Raw genomic sequence first — 17158 nt, 5'->3', positions numbered from 1 at the left:
CCCTTTTTCACATTTGATAACTAAATCTGGCTGTACCGAATCTACGACTTAAGACCGACACGAGCGTCTAACTCTTCACAATTCCATTAAAATCGTTTTAAAAAACTGTAGGGGGATGTTTTTCCCCCGTCCAAACAAAGCGTCTGTCATCTCGGCTTAAGTGGGAGATTCTCTCGGAGGGAATTTTATATTAAAATAAGATTGACTTCAAGGGACGAGGATAAAACGTTATGGCCCACTCGTACGTCACATTCCATTTATTTCAAGATGCAAATACACTACGATTGTCTCGTTTTATTTTCATCCCGATCCTTCTTCTAACTTACTTTAACCTAATGAATACAGACGAAATTCATTAACGGAATTATTTAATCATCCAATCAATATATAATTGTCACAATAATGACGTTAGCAAAATCAAACACATAAATCCACAGAATTATTAATTGAAACAAGTCGAATAACACTATAAAATATTAGTGAAAACGTTTGTTTCATGATTTACAACTGTCATGAATAAGCCCAAATAGCTGTCGTCATTACTGACGATCTCTGCCTCCGATTCTATCACGATGGCTTAAGCCGGATTAACTCTGACCACGAATGTCAAACAGGGGACTCGTTGATCTGAGATTTAATGGATTTAATGGCAGACTCGATTCTGATTTTCGTCAAACCTTGAAACTGGAAGTGATCGGGGAAAATTGTTATCTATACTTTTCGGCGTGAGATTTGTCCGCATCTGAAATATGTCTTTGCCCCGAATATACTTTGAAACGTACAAGAATCCGACTTTAATTTTAATGTTTGCATTTTCGATCGTGAATCTATAATTTATAAATAAAACAGATATTAGGAGGAATCAGTGGAGGATTAGGTATAAGAATATAGGTTTCACTCGAATAATAGGTCTCGTCAATTAATGGAATCCAAAGGTTTGGATGAGAAATAAACGATTTTTGCACCAATCTTTGATAAGCTCAAGGTATCCAAGGCAGGCTTGGTTAAGATTCGAGTTAGAGGAAAAAATTGCGTCCGCTTAGTGAAGATGATGGTGTTGGGGTGTGCAAATAGACCATCAGTATAGATCATGCAATACGACCAAAATTATTCTGATTTCCCTTCAAAATGAATAAATCTTTCGCTTTTAATAAAGATTTCCCTGGATGAGTATTCATTGATGAGTCTGAAATGAAGTTACTCTCTATGAATACTAATTCAATGTTGATAATTGTTTCAATTAATTACTCTTTATGTAAGGTTTTGGATGAAATAAAAAAGCCAGTGTCACGAGCGGGATTCGAACCCACGACCTTCGGCTAAATACGTCGCTGCTGTACCACTTCTATAGCTGGTAGCTATCTGACTTCGATCCACTCGGACACCAACAATTATTATTATCGAATAGTGAAAAATTATTCATTAATCAATTAATTAGTAATGTGATAAAAAAATGTGATTGGTCTCGTTTCAACTGACAATTTATACGAATGTTTATTAACTATACGAACACTGAAATTTACTAATCTACTATTTCACTTTTAGTTACTGGTTTAATGTTTTTCCGGTGATTGGTTGCCATTTCCTCAGGTGTTTCTATAAAAACGTAAAACAAAACAAAAAATCTCGATAAGTTAGCTAGCTGGTGGCCAAAGTCCTCCTCGGCCAATCTAGTTAAATGAAAACGACTTATGTCTTGTAGACAGAGCAAAATGAAAAGAATACCTTTAAGTCGGAACCCCATCCTTCTTCTTAAATCAACCGGGATGCCTCGTTCCTGTGGTTCCCGGTGGAAAATCCTTTAAGAGATCACTGTACAATTCTACATTTACAGTCCCATCTAGAAAGTCCAACGTTTGTCAGGACCGGAAATGTCGGCTGTCCACCGCACTGGCCGATGTGGCGATTTAATGAGACACTGTAAAATTAGCATTAAAACATCCGGGAGCTGATTTCTTTTTCTAGGGACCGTTTGGTCTTCTTTCAGCTTCATCACTCGCTACCTGCACGAATTCGATTTCCTACACTACACTTTCCTTAAAATACAAATTTTTATGATGAAATCAAAATAATAAATAAATGATATTCAGTTGAGGAAAAAAGTAATAGTGGCGTTCTCAAGTTTTTTATTCAGCTTGTAAAAAAATAGATATTTCATAGTAAACATTTAAGCTTTTATGATAAATAAATACGATTATTTAAAATAATTATGAAAATTTTGAAGAAGGCTGGCCAGGATAAAACAAAACTTTAATGGTAAGCCATTAAAGTTTTGTTTTATCAACAGACATTTTAACATCACTCCTGCTTGATGAACTGATGCACTGTTTAATAATATAAGAACTCATTGATCTTGCATAGAAATATTTTTACTATATTTTTTACTAATTACTAATTCTCTTATTAATGCTCACATAAAATGTCAGTCTAATCTATTGACCATAACATTTATAATTAAAAACTGTAAACCTGAACCGATGAAATGTTGTATTATATTTGCCCAGTTTTGCTTCCCCGGTTGTTTGCGATTGGGGCGTGATACACACAGCCCCGTATAATTTGCTAGATGCCAGTCAGGTCAACATAAGAAACACAACTGCGTTATTTATCAGTTTTCAAACTATTAAAAGTAGATAAGTATGAATAAGGTTTTTGTATATAAACGTTAAGCCACTTTTGATTACAATCATAGAGACAATTTTTCAATTAAGACAATTAAGGTTTTTAATTGAAATAAAAAAGTCAGTGTCACGAGCGGGATTCGAACCCACGATCTTCGGCTAGAGTCGCCGCTGCTCCACCACTTGAGCTATCGTGACCTCGATCCACTCGGACACTAACTTCCCATCTTTTGAATTTTCCCTCCTTTTTGCCATTTTTCAATTGAGGGGTTGAGATTGCATCCTTGCATCATTTATACTGCTGATGACCTACTTGCACACCCCAACACTTTAATCTACACCTACATGGATGCAATTTTTTCCTCTAACTTGAACCTTATCCAAGCTACCTCCATCATCCTTGACCTTATCAAAGACTGTTGTAAAACTGAAGAACAAGACTGAATGAAGAAAAATGTACACGGTGTACATTCACATTGAAAAAACAGACTTGTTCTCCACTGTATATCAGCAACAAAGCCCTACTAAGAGTTAAGAGATTACGACTTAAAATTAGACTTGGACAACTGACAACGGACTAAATTCCATGTTGACCGTAACATTAAACAACAGTATAGTTTTCTACGATCACTTTGGACATACGGATTCGAACTGTTCTGTTCTGCCAAGCTATCCAACATCAAGTACCAATCAAAATCCTCAGTCAAATCAATTCAATTTATAATAAAAATAAAATAAAAATGGAGGGAACGTAAATATTATAAAACTCATTGCTGAGCAGTTTATTACATAATGTAGAAAAAGAATTGCCATAGAACGTTAACATTTTTTGTAAACAATTGTTATGTATAATGAACATTTCATTGTTTTGTCATGTGGCAGGCAGAATCAACAATATCTTTAAAAGATGGTTCCTACTCACAGTTTGTGCTTTTCAACAGTTGAACAGTTGAAAATAACAAACTGTGTGTAGGAACTTGTGTCTTCACGAAAACTGCAGGCTAATATCGAGATTTAGTAATTAATCTCAACAAGACGTAAAAATTAATATTGACTACTTGAATTTGCTGATATATAGAAATGATAGAGGTCGTGAGGAACAGTCAGGAATGAAGTATTTTAGAAAAGACCTTTTTAACTTTTTTGCCGGCGTTTCGACCATTATTTGCGTCATCTTCAGGCCTGGGTAATTATAACATAAATGATGTTTGGAAAAAATACATTACAGATGTAAATATGAATTTTGACCCAAGTATTTCATACTTACATAAAGTGTGGCGCTATTCTTGTGTTGTCATATTTGTGTGAAAATGACGTGAAACGTGAATTTGTTTTCTGCTGTTTTTATATGATTGTGACAGGGTGGGGGACGTGGGAAATCTGGGAAATTTTCTTTAATCTTAGGCTCTTTACCGCCATTTATGACACCCCACTTATGTGAGTATGAAATACTTGGTTCCCAATTGTTGTATTTTTTCCAATCAACATATGTTTTGTGAATCACCCAGGCCCTGAAGATGACCCGAATAAAGGTCGAAACATCGGCAAAAAAATGAAAAAGGCGTTTTCCTAAAATACTTCATTTCTGACCGCTCCTCACGACTTCAACAGATTATTGAACAACCGGTCACTAAAAAAACGCAATCTGAGTTATTTCGGGAATAATTTCCTCATTCTTGTGACAAAACATTTTGAAGTTCAATTTTTGATTTTATTTTATTTTTTCGGACTTTCAAGTCCAAGGAGTGCCATCAATGTTCAGAGGCATGTATATCCGGTGGAGGGGTGTTAAGTTGTTTTGGAATATTACGTACAAAATTTTACCGTTTTAGAAAAATAGGTATATACGTAAAATTTCAATATCTTAATTTTACCAAGATGTAGCCGTCTAGGGCATATTTTTTAGACCCACTGTATATTCTTAATTTTCTTAATATTCTTAATGTTCTTAATTTTGAGCTTTTCTGCTTAGTTTGCAATGCAACTAAAACACCCTGTATAATTTTTTAGCATTTTTTCTCTCTCACTCACCTATTATTTTTCAATCGCTTTATTTATTTCTATAAAAATCATATTCTCTCTCTTGTTAAGAATCTATTTATCAATTTTCTTTATCTCTTTCCGTCTTTCTCTCTCTCTCTCTCTCTCTCTCTCTCTCTCTCTCTCTCTCTCTCCTGTCTCTCTCTCTCTCTTACTCTTTATATAAACACACTCACATTCACGCACACACTGATTACAATATCTAAGACATAGGATCAGATGAAATTCATACAAGGCTTATCTTTCCCATCTCCTAAGGGCATTTTTAGGGATAAGCAAACACCCGATTTCTGCTATTCCATGGAAAATTTGCCTTCTCTGGGATGTAAACGTTTAAAAACGCCCACTTGTTTTAATTGTTAATTAAACTTTTGTTTATTTGTTATTCTCGGTTTTTCCATTTTGGCGTGCTCGGTGGGCGTTATTGCGATAAGTGTAATCCTTTCGTTCGCCGCAAAATCCGCCGTGGGAAGGGCTTTCGGCAGTCCTGTGGCTGCTGGAGCCGAACATATTCCAGTTTCCAGTTAACAATGCCTCTCCCGTTCCTGAGAGTGTGTAATAAAACTAGCCCCCATGTTGTCTGACTTGCGCTAAGTCCCCTAATGAGCCCATTACTGGGCTTAGGCCGCCTCCTTCCAGCCCACATCGTACATTTTAATTTCAACACATTTTATAGGACGTCTAATCCTCTGATAACATACCAGCTTCAAGCTTTTAATGTACAAAGAATCAACGATAAAACTCTGAAATCGTTTAAAGTGTGATATAATGTGAAGAATATTGTAATTTATAAGCAAAAGAAATTAACTTTTTTTCAATTATTCTACAAAAACTTTTTTTTTCAGGAAGCTCATCCTGTTAGGCTGAAGCAAATACATGTAATAAATGTATCATCCCTCTTAGATAAAACGATGACCCTTGTCAAACCGCTGTTGAAAGCCGAGGTGGCAGGAATGGTAAGAGAAAAATTAATTTTACAATGATTTATTTATTTTCAATATTGTCGGGTGCATGATTCAGAAGCCCCACACTTGGACCATATAAAACCACAAAACCTCACGCCATCAATTTTCCGAGTTACATTCATGCAATAGAATTCTATACTTAAGAAATGCTCAAAAAAGACTAAAAGGTGCACAAATATTCTTAGATCCTTAAATCCTCCGCCTTCAACTCAAACTTGGCATGAGAATCCAGCATTATTCCGAATGTGTGGTGATTAGTGACCACACAATCTAATCGATATTTATTTAGAAATCGTGAGATGCGGTCTGGTGTGATGTAGGTATCAGAAAAACATTTTCTTTATCGTGCCAACGTTTCGACCTTTTATTGAGATCATCTTCAGGGCTCAAAGTGTTTGTCTTCTGTGTAATTGTGCCATCCTTGCGTGTGTCACTGGCACTCTCAACACGACACGCAAGGATGGCACAATTACACAGAAAACAAACACTTTGAGCCCTGAAGATGATCTCAATAAAAGATCGAAACGTTGGCACGATAAAGAAAATGTTTTTTTCTGAAACCTACACCACACCCGACCGCATCTCACGATATCTGAATAACTATCGATTAACAGTCACTAATCTCTACACATTAGGGATAACAACTCCCCATGCAACACTTTAGCCAAGGGATGTTTCATAAGTACACTTATTAGCCCTGAGCGTTTTGCAGCATACCAAATTGCCAAAAACATACATCCATTTGAAAATGGTTAACATTAAGTTCAATTGGAATGTATTCAAGGACAGTAGCTAAAAAGTTCGCCAAAGAACTATAGCAGAAACTAATGGCCGAACTAATAAATCTACATTTTAGTACCATAATGATAGTAGGACTGCTGACTAATAACTGCAGACTCTGGAGGCATTTGTATAGATTCGGAGTGGCAGAAACAAGCCTATGTAGAAATATTGACAGGAAGAAAAGACAGCAGAGCATGTCCACTGTTGATTCGAAGGCTTATGTACATTGAGATTCCTACTTTTGTGAGAGGAATAGCCAAGGCCTGAAGGATGATGAGAGTCACCATGGAAGTCTGATAAAGCTTTGGGATCTAATAACAATTTTAAGATTAATGAAAAGCTCTCGATGACTGTGATAGTTCGAGCAAAAAGCCAACTCCTTTTAACCTTAAATCTTAACATCATAGATAGAGCAGTGAGTCAAGGAAATAAAGAAGAATCAATTCCACAAATTTTAGGTCGCAGTGGAAAAAAGTGTAGTTACTAGTGACACCAGAAAAAGAAAAAAAATCACAATTTTTGCTTATTAAATATGTTATTTGGTTTAGTTGTGTTAATCACTACGATTGTATCACAATTCAAAAGCAGTTATTTTTTTTTTAAATATGAAAATATATGAAGAAATTATGCAGAGGCATAATTGGATAAAGTTGCGTAAAAGTATAGTTTGGGCAAACCAACATCTGAAACTCATTACCGACTAGTCCACTCAGTGGCGGAACAGGTTGAATGAGCAAAATGGACAACAAGTAACGTTTACACTCAAACGTCGACCGGCCCCACCAATACACATAAATGTCAAGGTAATATGTACCTCTATCTGACCAAGTTGGGCTTTACTTAGACAGTAGACTTACATGGAACTGACATACAAATTAAAAATACAAAAACTCAACCAAACATATGTACTACTATGTACAACTACTGGGTCTGACACTAAGCATACATAACAAACTAACCACTTACAAAACACTCGTCAGAAAACTTGAACTTGGAGTTGAACTGTGGGGCTCAGCCAAATCTTCAAACACCCAACAAATTAAATCTTTTTCCTCACCAATTAAATATGTAAAGATCTTAAAATCCTATTTGTGAAGGATCTGATCCAAACACACTTCCTCGATTTCCACTTTATACTGTCCCTCCACCCTAATTCCCCCCCCCCCAATTAAATAAAAGTGAGTTTCCAACACTGGCTGATTTCTCTCTTCAGTTTCCTGGTCTGTCAGATTTGTATATTAATTATCTATACACTTTGCTCAATATGTATTTATTTTGATTATATAAATATATAAATGAAATAAATAAATAACTAATAGGGATAAGAAAGTCCTATTAAGACATAAAAAGGAATCTCCCAGGGAGGAATTTTCAGCCCTCTTTTTTATGCCGTATTTCTTACCTGATTTTTATTAAGTAAAGGGTGCAAAACAAAAGACAAATATCAGAGGTATTTGAGTTCAAAATTTTGATAATCTCGCTATCTGTATTAATTATTAAAAATCGAATAAAAATTGTCATTTATGTAGATAACACTTCTGTGTGCATTTTTAACGTTGTAAAATAATTTGTTTCAGTTACATTTTCATCAGCCAGAATCTAAGACATTATACGACTTTGTACCGAAGGATATTCTTCCAGATGAGTATGGTGGTAAAGCTGGAACCGTATCAGAAATCAAAGGTAAATTATTTTTTAAAAAAATTGACGATAATAAACATTCATTTATTTATTGCACATACATTTACGTCTTTGTTTGGTGAAAAATAACTAATGACCACAATGTTTTCCCCCATTTTTCAGAAACATGGAAATCAAAGGTTGAGAAAAACAGAGACTGGTTTAAAACCAATCCCTGGATTGCGAACAACAACAAGAGATTAGACAAAAAAAATTCTATAAATATAATGGATGGCTCTTTCAGAACTCTCACCATAGATTAAGTTGTTATAATTTTTTTTTTAATTGCCTTTGAGGCAACATAATATTACAGCATGTATTACTTTTGAAATATGACATTTGTTTAAAGTCAAATACATATATAATATTCAATTATGCTATTATATATTCACAGCACTGTTAGAAACATTTATTATAAATACAAATATTATATGTATATATGTATGCTTACTCAGACTTTTCAGGGTTTTTATATATATTTTTTTTAATTAATGTCATTATAGGAATCATACTTAATAGTAATGTTTGTAATTAGAAAAATCGTGATATTTTTCTTTTTTTAGACTGTACATTTTAAATAAATATAGGTTATTTTTCACAAAAATGAGTAATTTTTAATTAAATGTCTTTCCAACGGATAAACTGTAGAACAAAGTAACAAAAGTAAAAAAAAAAAAAGAAGAAAAAAGTTAATAAATAAAAATGTAACATTTCACTATAAAAGAGTAACATTTAATATTCATCAGAAAATTCATCGGAAGCATCCCTGTTCCTCGTCAGCATGTAGTTGTCCATATCGATGGACCTGCATGAGTTGATAGCGTACCTCAGCCTCTCGGCCAAGATTTCAGGGCTTGAGTACGGTGGCAGGCGGAGCTGGAAAAAGCAAGTCTGCGCAGTTGGAAGACCATCCGCAGCCCTGTCGACCCTCATCACCTGAAAACAAACAAAACATTAGTTACAAAAAAAGCCGTAGTGAAGTACTTCCAGATTTACTAAGATTCTTTTCATCAATTTTTGAGAGTGGTGATAACGAAAGGTGAAAATACAATAGTTATAAATTAGCATATTGTAAATCAATATAAATAAGCAATTTGATCACGATGAAACCATTAGCTTACTTGAAATCTCTGGGATACGTCAGCAAGGTTGGCTGGAAGTCTTGACCTTCCTGAAACGAATCGCATAAAAAGGACCTTCTCTGCGTCTGTGAAACTCTCCAACGCTCCCCACAGCCACTGGATCAATGGTGAGCCAGCTTCCAAATCTCGATAACTTAAAAAAAAAAAATACAATTTAAAAAATAAAACAGTTATTTGAATTTTATTTATATTGTACATACCGAACGATTTTTTTCAAAAGTGGAATCGAAATATGGGGTAGGCCACAGACCAAAAGTTCAAAATGGCTTGCAGTCACCAACGATAAAAGTGGTACAGGGATTATCCAAGCCATGCCTTCTCTAACAGCTGCAACCTTGTACAAAAAATTTATTATTTGCTTTAAAAGCTTATACACGAACCAAATATAACAATTTACCTGCATATCCATCTCATGAAGCCTGAAATTAACAGCCTGTTCAACGTATTGGAGCCTATTCTGGAACGTCAATGGTATGCTCCTTCCACCTGGGACTATAGGCACCATTTTCCCCGTCCAGCTCGTCCCTTCGAAACACTCAAGTGGGATGACCTCGTAAAACGTCTCTTCAGTCACACCTGACTGGTGTATGTCACGAATTCCTCTAAGACTCTGAGCATACAAGGCGTCGTTTTCTTCCAAGTCGTCCCACGAGACATGCTCCTTAACGAGAAGCTTCCAGACTATAGCTGAAAGCGGCAACGCTAATGGCTTTTTCGTCCTTACAGCCACACCAAAAAGAATTCCTTTAAATTAACAGATAACATGTAAAGTAAATTACATTTTCAAACAATATCGTATATTGTATTTGACATCAATAATTAAAGATGGAGCTACGAATCAATCAATCACGATCACTGATTTAAATGTAACTTTTTTTAAGTCTCTCTCTCTCTCTCNCTCTCGCGCTCTCTCTCTCTCCCATCATTGAAGTATCATTGAAATTGATTATCCCATGTCGTTACCTTTTCCTTGTCAGTATGTATAACACATACATAATACTTCTAAAAAAACTAGTATGATTTTTTTGTGTAAACATTATGATCCATTAGGTCTTGTTACCATTAAATTTAATAACTTTTTGGAAATTACCTAAAAATTTGAACCACTGAAGATGATGAGGTTCGGTGAGAGAAGGATTTAGAAGGTATCTATCACGGCTGTATCCTGTATCGTTTGTTGTATTTGGCGTCGGGATCAAAATAGGAATTGTTCCGTTCAACATCTCTTCACACATTTCTGTTATTGTATCGTCAAAAACTCCACCTGCATCATCTGCACCCTCACCGACTAACTTAACCTAAAAATAAAGATTGAAACTTGGCATAACAAAAATTTCAGATAAGACCGACTGACCTTCCAAGCCCGTGACGGCAATCTTAGATCGGAAGCTTTCATCTTTACGACCTGTCTTGCGATCTGGGTGAATATCGGTTCGATTGTGTTCGATGTCCGTTTTGTCGCACTGAGCCTGCTGACGGTGACTTGAGGGCCATAATTACGACCTTGAACCATCGTCCTTCCAAGACATCTCACCAACGGCAGAGTGTACACTCTTGGTAAGAGTAACGGCCGGAGAACCGGTGAGCCCAACCACCCATAAGGGAAAATCTGAGACCATGGTGCTTCCTGCAAATTAAATTACAAATATTCTCATCAAAGTAAATACCCATCAAATAACAAAGGAAATACTGTTTATGTAAGAGAACGTACTGATATGAACACAAATAAATAGGAGCAAAATGTAGAACAATTAACATAACTATATGAAGAAATATTAAAAATAAAGCATCATTCAAAGAGCAATCTATAAAAACTGGATACACACCTCAGCACAAAGAGGAAGGACACGCCAGCAAGAATACAGGGTATCCGAAAAGAGATGGAGTAAACTGAGCCTTGCTTGGATCGCTGGTATAGGAGTATTTTGTAAATGGCCGTACTGAGAGGGAATGGACGCAGGAAGTCCAAACTGCGTACTTCTTGTGATACCTGATTTCCTTCTCGGTACGGGAGGTACAGACCAAGCTGCTGAATGTGATCTTCCAGTAGAAATCTTCAATATAATAAATATTTAAGTTTATGTATGTATTAAATATTTGTATTTAATTAATTACTTGTTTGATTCCTTTGTCAGATAAAACTGGAATTGGCAAGGGCTGTTTGACAGCAAGTGCCGAATGGCCGAGTCCGAGTTGGGCATCAGAATTGTTACCCCATCCAAATACAAGGCCTTCTGAAGTCAATGCCAAAGTGTGTTCTGCACCGACGGCAATGTCCTCAATAAAATGCATTGAAAGCGTAGAGACCAACTGGGGCCGGGTATGATTTGAGTATCGGCACTCAGGAAGTCCAATCAGCCTTTCGACGCCACAGGTGAAAACTTTACCGTTTAACGTGAGAAAAGCCGTGAACTGCGCACCGCAGCAGACTTTCTTTATAAACTCCCCATACAACGCTTCTATTTTCTATAGTTCAAATTTAAAAATTATAGTTTAAAGAAACAACAATATTTAATTTGTAAAAAATTTACCTGAGGCGTATGATATGTTGTGGTGTTTCCTAAGCCAAGTTTACCATAATCACCATCACCGAATGACCAGCACATTGTACAATCCTGAGAAACGCAGACTGTGTGATTGAGGCCACAGGCGACTTGGCCGATGGCAATGCCTGCTAAAGCTTGCACCCGTTCCGGGAGTTTTTTGTTGCTCGTAGTGCCATCCCCGAGCCTCCCATAATCACCATTTCCAAACATGAAAAGTTTGCCATCTGAAGTGACAACTGCGCTATGCTTAAAACCGCATGCAACCTAAAAATAACCACATTTAAAATTATAATATAATTTTGTGTTATAATCAGTTCAGCTGTAAAGGAATTTTTATTGTTTTTGTTATTTCGAATTATTTAAATATGTATTAAATGATGATAGTAAAAAATGTATGACTTGCCTGGACTACGTCTTCACCCTGAAGAGCTTCTATTTGCCTCGGCCTACGTTGTCTCTCGCTATTGCCATGACCTAATTTGCCAAAATCACCATCTCCCCATGAAAAGACTTCCCCGCTTTCTGCGAGGGCTAAGCTGTGGCCATCGGAGCCGCATGAAGTAGCCAATTGTATTATTACAAAACCTGTAAAGTAAAATCGAGAGATTAAAAACTCACATCCTGCAATGTATATAACTGACCTTGAAGTGATGATATGATGCTCAACGAGTGGAGGTCGTCTGCATGGCCCTGGCCTAGTCTGCCATAGCTGCCTTCGCCGCAGGACAATACGACACCATTTGCTTGTATCACAAAGGTACAGTTCTGACCGCAGATGATTTGTTGTGCGTTTGAAAATGACTCGGCCAGAACTGGCCTGTGCGAACTGTGCCCTGGAATTTTACACGTGAGGCAAAAGCCGTTTTGAATAATGCACAAGAAATACCTATTTCCGCGAGCTGTCCGTGTCGTCCGTTGCCCCATAGATATGCTTCACACCTCGAGCCCATTTGCCAGTCTTGAGGCATTGTTGTTGACCAGGAGATGATTTCTTCATCCGCTTTTAAGGTCCATGCACTGTTGTCAATAGCAAGAGACCAGTACTCAGCTGGAAAAAAAAAATATTTAAAAAATCATACGATTTGCTGACTTAATAATAATTTTTGTCTTGTTATAATTCCAATTTTAAAATACGTACGTTGAGCAATTTCAGGTTTTTGAGCAATAAACTCAGGTGCAAATTGACTTCTGCACACGAGCGCTTGTGCCGCTTTGGCAGCAAGGCTGATTGTACGCAGCCAAGCTCCTTCGGGCACTTGAAAAAACAAACAAATTCAGTTTTAACAAGAATACATAAATAATCACAATAAAAACGTACACAAGGTGACAGATTCTTCGTCATTTGGAGGGCCACGGTCATAGCAAAGTATGCCATCTAATGAGAGCGATAATGTTAGTGCGACCAAGCATTTAAAATAATCACTACAAATCAACTGCTGCCCGTTGTTGACAAACGGGGTCTCGTAGACACACTGCTTTGTCAATAGGAGAGGTAGATTTTCTATGAGGGACACCAGACAAGGAGCAGTGTGCAGACCGAATATGCCGCGTTTCATCAAATTGTGACGGCTTATAGGTAGAATGAGTGATTTTCTGGAGGGCCCCACAGCATTAATATCCTTTAAAAAAAAATTTAAAAATTAATCATTTATGTTAAAACATGGATAAACACACTTACTTTTGATCTGCTGAAAGCTACGGCCAGACCGTACATGTCCATCCAGGCAACTGATTGTACACCGCCAGTGCCGGTATGTGTTTGAAATACACAACCTTCGTTTAACGACCACAAGTTGAGTACACCGCTTGTTCCCTTTCCACAGCCTATTGAAATTTATCATCTTAACTATCTATAACTGAAAGATCAAAAATTCTAAACTTACCGGAAGCGAGGACAAATCCAGTCGGATCGACAGAAAGTGATGTCACCGGATTGTACAAATGGCCTTGGAGAGTATGCAAGAGGGATGAAGTTGCATCGTTCCCAGGCCTTGGCAGCAGCCACACGTAAATTATACCTGATGCAGTGCCAACACACAGAAGGTACGGCCGTGTACCTTTTCCTAATAATCAATTTAGATCAAACTTTACTAATTAAACATTTATGTGTTAAAAATATAACATGAAATGTAAAAAAAAAGCTTAAAACATTGACCCCCCTTAACCAATTGATTAATTTTCTATCAAACACTAGGCCTGTTATAAGTCATTATTAGTACTTAAAATAATGATAACCTAAAAGTTGTCTNTCTGTCTCTCCATTTCAGTTTTATTCCTGTTGGAGGTTTCTCTCTAGTAAAGTTGATTATGGTTTTCTGTGCTGTCCTTTCTACCATGTGATGTAGGGGGATTAGTCCCAATATCTTTTCCATGCTAATTGTAGGCCATGTTCTCATTGCTCCCGTTATACAGATGCATGCAAGTCTCTGTATTTTTGTGAGTTCTTTCCTTTTGGTTATTTGTTCCGCTTTATCAGCCCAGGCTATAGCTTCGTATGCAAGTAAAGGTCTTACTATTATGGTGTACATCCATAACAGCGTTTCTGGCCTACATCCCCAGTTTCTCCCTGCTACTCTTCTGCACACCATCAAAGCTCGTGTCGTCTTTGTGATAATAGAGCTGATGTGTTTCTTGAATGTTAGTGTTTTATCTAGTGTAATGCCCAGATATTTGACATCATTTTTGATTTCTATCACAGAGTTGTTGAGTTTGATTTCTTTCATGTGATCTAGCTTCCTTTTCCGTGTAAAAGTGACTATAGTTGTTTTGTATAAATACTAGGCCTGTTATAAGTCATTATAAGTACTTAAAATAATGATAACCTAAAAGTTGTCTCTTACTTTAAAAATATAATAATTTTTAAATCTCAAAATAACATTAAACACTGCACAGAGTGCAACAGAGACACAGGTTAAAATGGTAACAGATTTATCACCCTGAGGAGAACCGAGGTCTAATGACAGGAACGCAACCCTGACAGCCATGGATGTAGACTTTTCTTTCCACTTCCTGACATTCTCTTCATTGGAGGACATGAATAAAAACGATTTACTCTAGTTATCATGGAAAAATCCTCAAGGTAGCTGGGGCTAACATCCCTTGCACCCCGCCAAGACCACATAGTCAACAAACTGTAACCTAGCATTCAGTGAATTCAGATCACGCATCAACCTGGCAATCCTTTAATGAAGCGGTATAGATTGTAAATGTCACCCCTACTTGTCAAAAGCAGGGATTCCAAACTAAAAAGGCTTTCTGCACCCTTCCAAGACTTAATAAGCATTTGTCTTTTTCATATGCATTTTAATGCAATTCAAATCCTCCATGCAATGACAGATTTTGAAAATCGGGACTTTCTCCTAAACCCATTCTATATTTATGCTCACCCCACAAACCGTAGTTAGTTTATTTTGGAATAAAAATGCCAAGAAGCCCTATGCCTTGAAACAAAGGTGTTTTCCGTACCACAGGGTACCTCGATTTATACACAAATCCTACCGCCGAATCTGGAATCTTACTAAACAGACAGGCATCTATTATTAAGAGTTCGTTTGCTATCATTTTCCATAATTTTGTAACTGCAATGCATAACTACCACTAACACCATTCCTAATATAAGCATCGTCCAAATCATTTTCAAGAATGCCAAAGATCCCTAACTCAGTGACAACTTTACCTCTGATAACTACTTCTTTGTATTTTAACAGGTATACAGTGAGAACAAAGAGAGCTTATAATTCGTCCTTGAGGAATTTCTTTGTAATTTAAGGATGGGGCTGAGTGGGTGGATCGAAAGAGTAAACTCACTTTACCGAGTGAGCAATCAAGTTACAGAAAGACCTCTGATATCCCTCCAGTCTGATACCAACTCTTCAGAAATCACGTTTGTTATATCCATCATCCTGAAATGATGCAGTAACCCTACCCATATACGGATGCCGTTCCAGAATGATGCATTTCTTCTAGAAAACACACACTTTTGAAGCTTATTGTAAGGTGTTGGGGGTACTGTTAGAATCAAATCGGTATTATATGCTTCTAGTATCGCTTTGATAATGTTATTGTGAAGGCCATTTTTCAATTTGACGTTTTGGAAATGTTTTATGATTTTTTCTTTTTTTGGAAAACAAAATTAAATCAAAATGTTTTCTGTATTTCGGGAGTCTTACAAATAAGTGCCGTAACGAACGTGTTAATTTTGAATTTTGTCACAAATGACCACCTCGTTTGCCCCTCCTGCGCTCTCCGCTTGCCTAAACCATCTCTCCAGGTCATCCATAGTCAACCTTTCTGCCTTCTTACCCATTCAAGTTTTCCACTTCACGAAAATGACCATTTCTCTAGCCCTCATTTATTTATGGGTTATATCCAGTGTTCGGTCAAACTTCCTCTGCCTCTCTGATAATTACCTGACCAACCAGGATTAACCCGCTCAAGTGTAATAAAAACATGTGGTGATTATTAGTGACCGTTAATCGATAATTATTCCGAAATCGTGAGATGCAGTCTGGTAAGATGTAGGTTTCAGAAAAACATTTTCTTTATCGTACCAACATTTCTATCTTTATTGAGCCCTGAAGATGATCTCAATAAAGATCGAAACATTGGCACGATAAAGAAAATGTTTTTCTGAAACCTACATCACACCAGACCGCATCTCATGACTTCGGAATAATTGTAATAAAAACATTCGATCTGTCAGTTAATCCTCCTCACAAGTCAATCGTCTGGTAGAAAAAAAAAGAAGCAAACTTGCATGTTAGTCGGCATCAATAGATCAGCTCGGAAAACGAGAAAAAAGGATTAACCAGCAGATCAAATGTTTTTATTTCACTGGAGCAGATTAACTCCAGTCGGTTGGATCATTTATAAGAAACGGTGAATCGTCATTGTCGTGCCACCTCTGGAAGTAGCGGGGGAAGATCAACTGAACACTGGATATAATACATAAATAAATGAGGGCTAGAGTAACGGTTAATGCTGGAAAGCGGGAAAACAGACCGCTGAAATTTTGGTCATTTCTGTCAAATAACAATCCTGAAATTCAGACAATCGACCTTTACAGCTGGACCTGGCCATATTTGTAGCCTAGAAAGTTTCAAAGGACTTTACTTTCAAGAAAATTCTCTACAACATTTACTCTGTCACATTTTTAAAAATAATTAATAGTTTTGCAGATATTGGCAAAAACATGCTGGGAGTTGTGGACGATGGGTCAGAACCTCTTGAAAATTCATTTTCCATATTGCTCTCAAACAAAATACCATGGGCACAGAATCATAAGCATGGAAAATATGTGTTGGATTTAAACACTTGGCAAAAAAAAAAGAAAAAAAAGTTTTTGGCCATAAAAATTAAAAAAGTGTTTTTGAACCTACATG

The 17158-nt window shown here is 36.6% G+C and overlaps 2 protein-coding genes and 1 non-coding gene across 3 annotated transcripts in view; 2 read left to right on the top strand and 1 right to left on the bottom strand.

Annotated features, from left to right (window-relative positions):
• Window positions 1-8767, top strand: part of LOC106670727 (alpha-tocopherol transfer protein-like) — a 69810-nt gene extending 61043 nt beyond the window's left edge. The window contains exons 5-7 of the mRNA XM_014401297.2: window positions 5507-5617; window positions 7987-8092; window positions 8213-8767. Of these exons, the coding sequence (XP_014256783.1) occupies window positions 5507-5617; window positions 7987-8092; window positions 8213-8352 (357 nt within the window). The 3' untranslated portion in view covers window positions 8353-8767. The remainder of the gene's footprint in view (window positions 1-5506; window positions 5618-7986; window positions 8093-8212) is intronic.
• LOC112126196 lies at window positions 1108-1224 on the top strand. The gene has a single exon (XR_002909837.1). It is a non-coding gene; the product is annotated as a U5 spliceosomal RNA (small nuclear RNA).
• Window positions 8114-17158, bottom strand: part of LOC106670726 (probable E3 ubiquitin-protein ligase HERC1) — a 35942-nt gene continuing 26897 nt past the window's right edge. The window contains exons 51-66 of the mRNA XM_014401293.2: window positions 13661-13840; window positions 13456-13601; window positions 13096-13396; window positions 12916-13032; window positions 12664-12825; window positions 12419-12610; window positions 12181-12362; window positions 11763-12041; window positions 11347-11697; window positions 11058-11285; window positions 10586-10858; window positions 10322-10529; window positions 9629-9975; window positions 9432-9565; window positions 9211-9364; window positions 8114-9025 (exon numbers count right to left, since the gene is read on the bottom strand). Coding sequence (XP_014256779.1) covers window positions 8822-9025; window positions 9211-9364; window positions 9432-9565; window positions 9629-9975; window positions 10322-10529; window positions 10586-10858; window positions 11058-11285; window positions 11347-11697; window positions 11763-12041; window positions 12181-12362; window positions 12419-12610; window positions 12664-12825; window positions 12916-13032; window positions 13096-13396; window positions 13456-13601; window positions 13661-13840 — 3458 coding nt within the window. The 3' untranslated portion in view covers window positions 8114-8821. The remainder of the gene's footprint in view (window positions 9026-9210; window positions 9365-9431; window positions 9566-9628; window positions 9976-10321; window positions 10530-10585; window positions 10859-11057; window positions 11286-11346; window positions 11698-11762; window positions 12042-12180; window positions 12363-12418; window positions 12611-12663; window positions 12826-12915; window positions 13033-13095; window positions 13397-13455; window positions 13602-13660; window positions 13841-17158) is intronic.

Source organism: Cimex lectularius, unplaced genomic scaffold (assembly GCF_000648675.2).
Source record: "Cimex lectularius strain Harlan isolate CLEC.00 unplaced genomic scaffold, Clec_2.1 scaffold22, whole genome shotgun sequence".
In the NCBI taxonomy this organism is placed as follows: domain Eukaryota; kingdom Metazoa; phylum Arthropoda; class Insecta; order Hemiptera; family Cimicidae; genus Cimex; species Cimex lectularius.
This window is presented reverse-complemented; position numbering and strand designations above follow the sequence as displayed.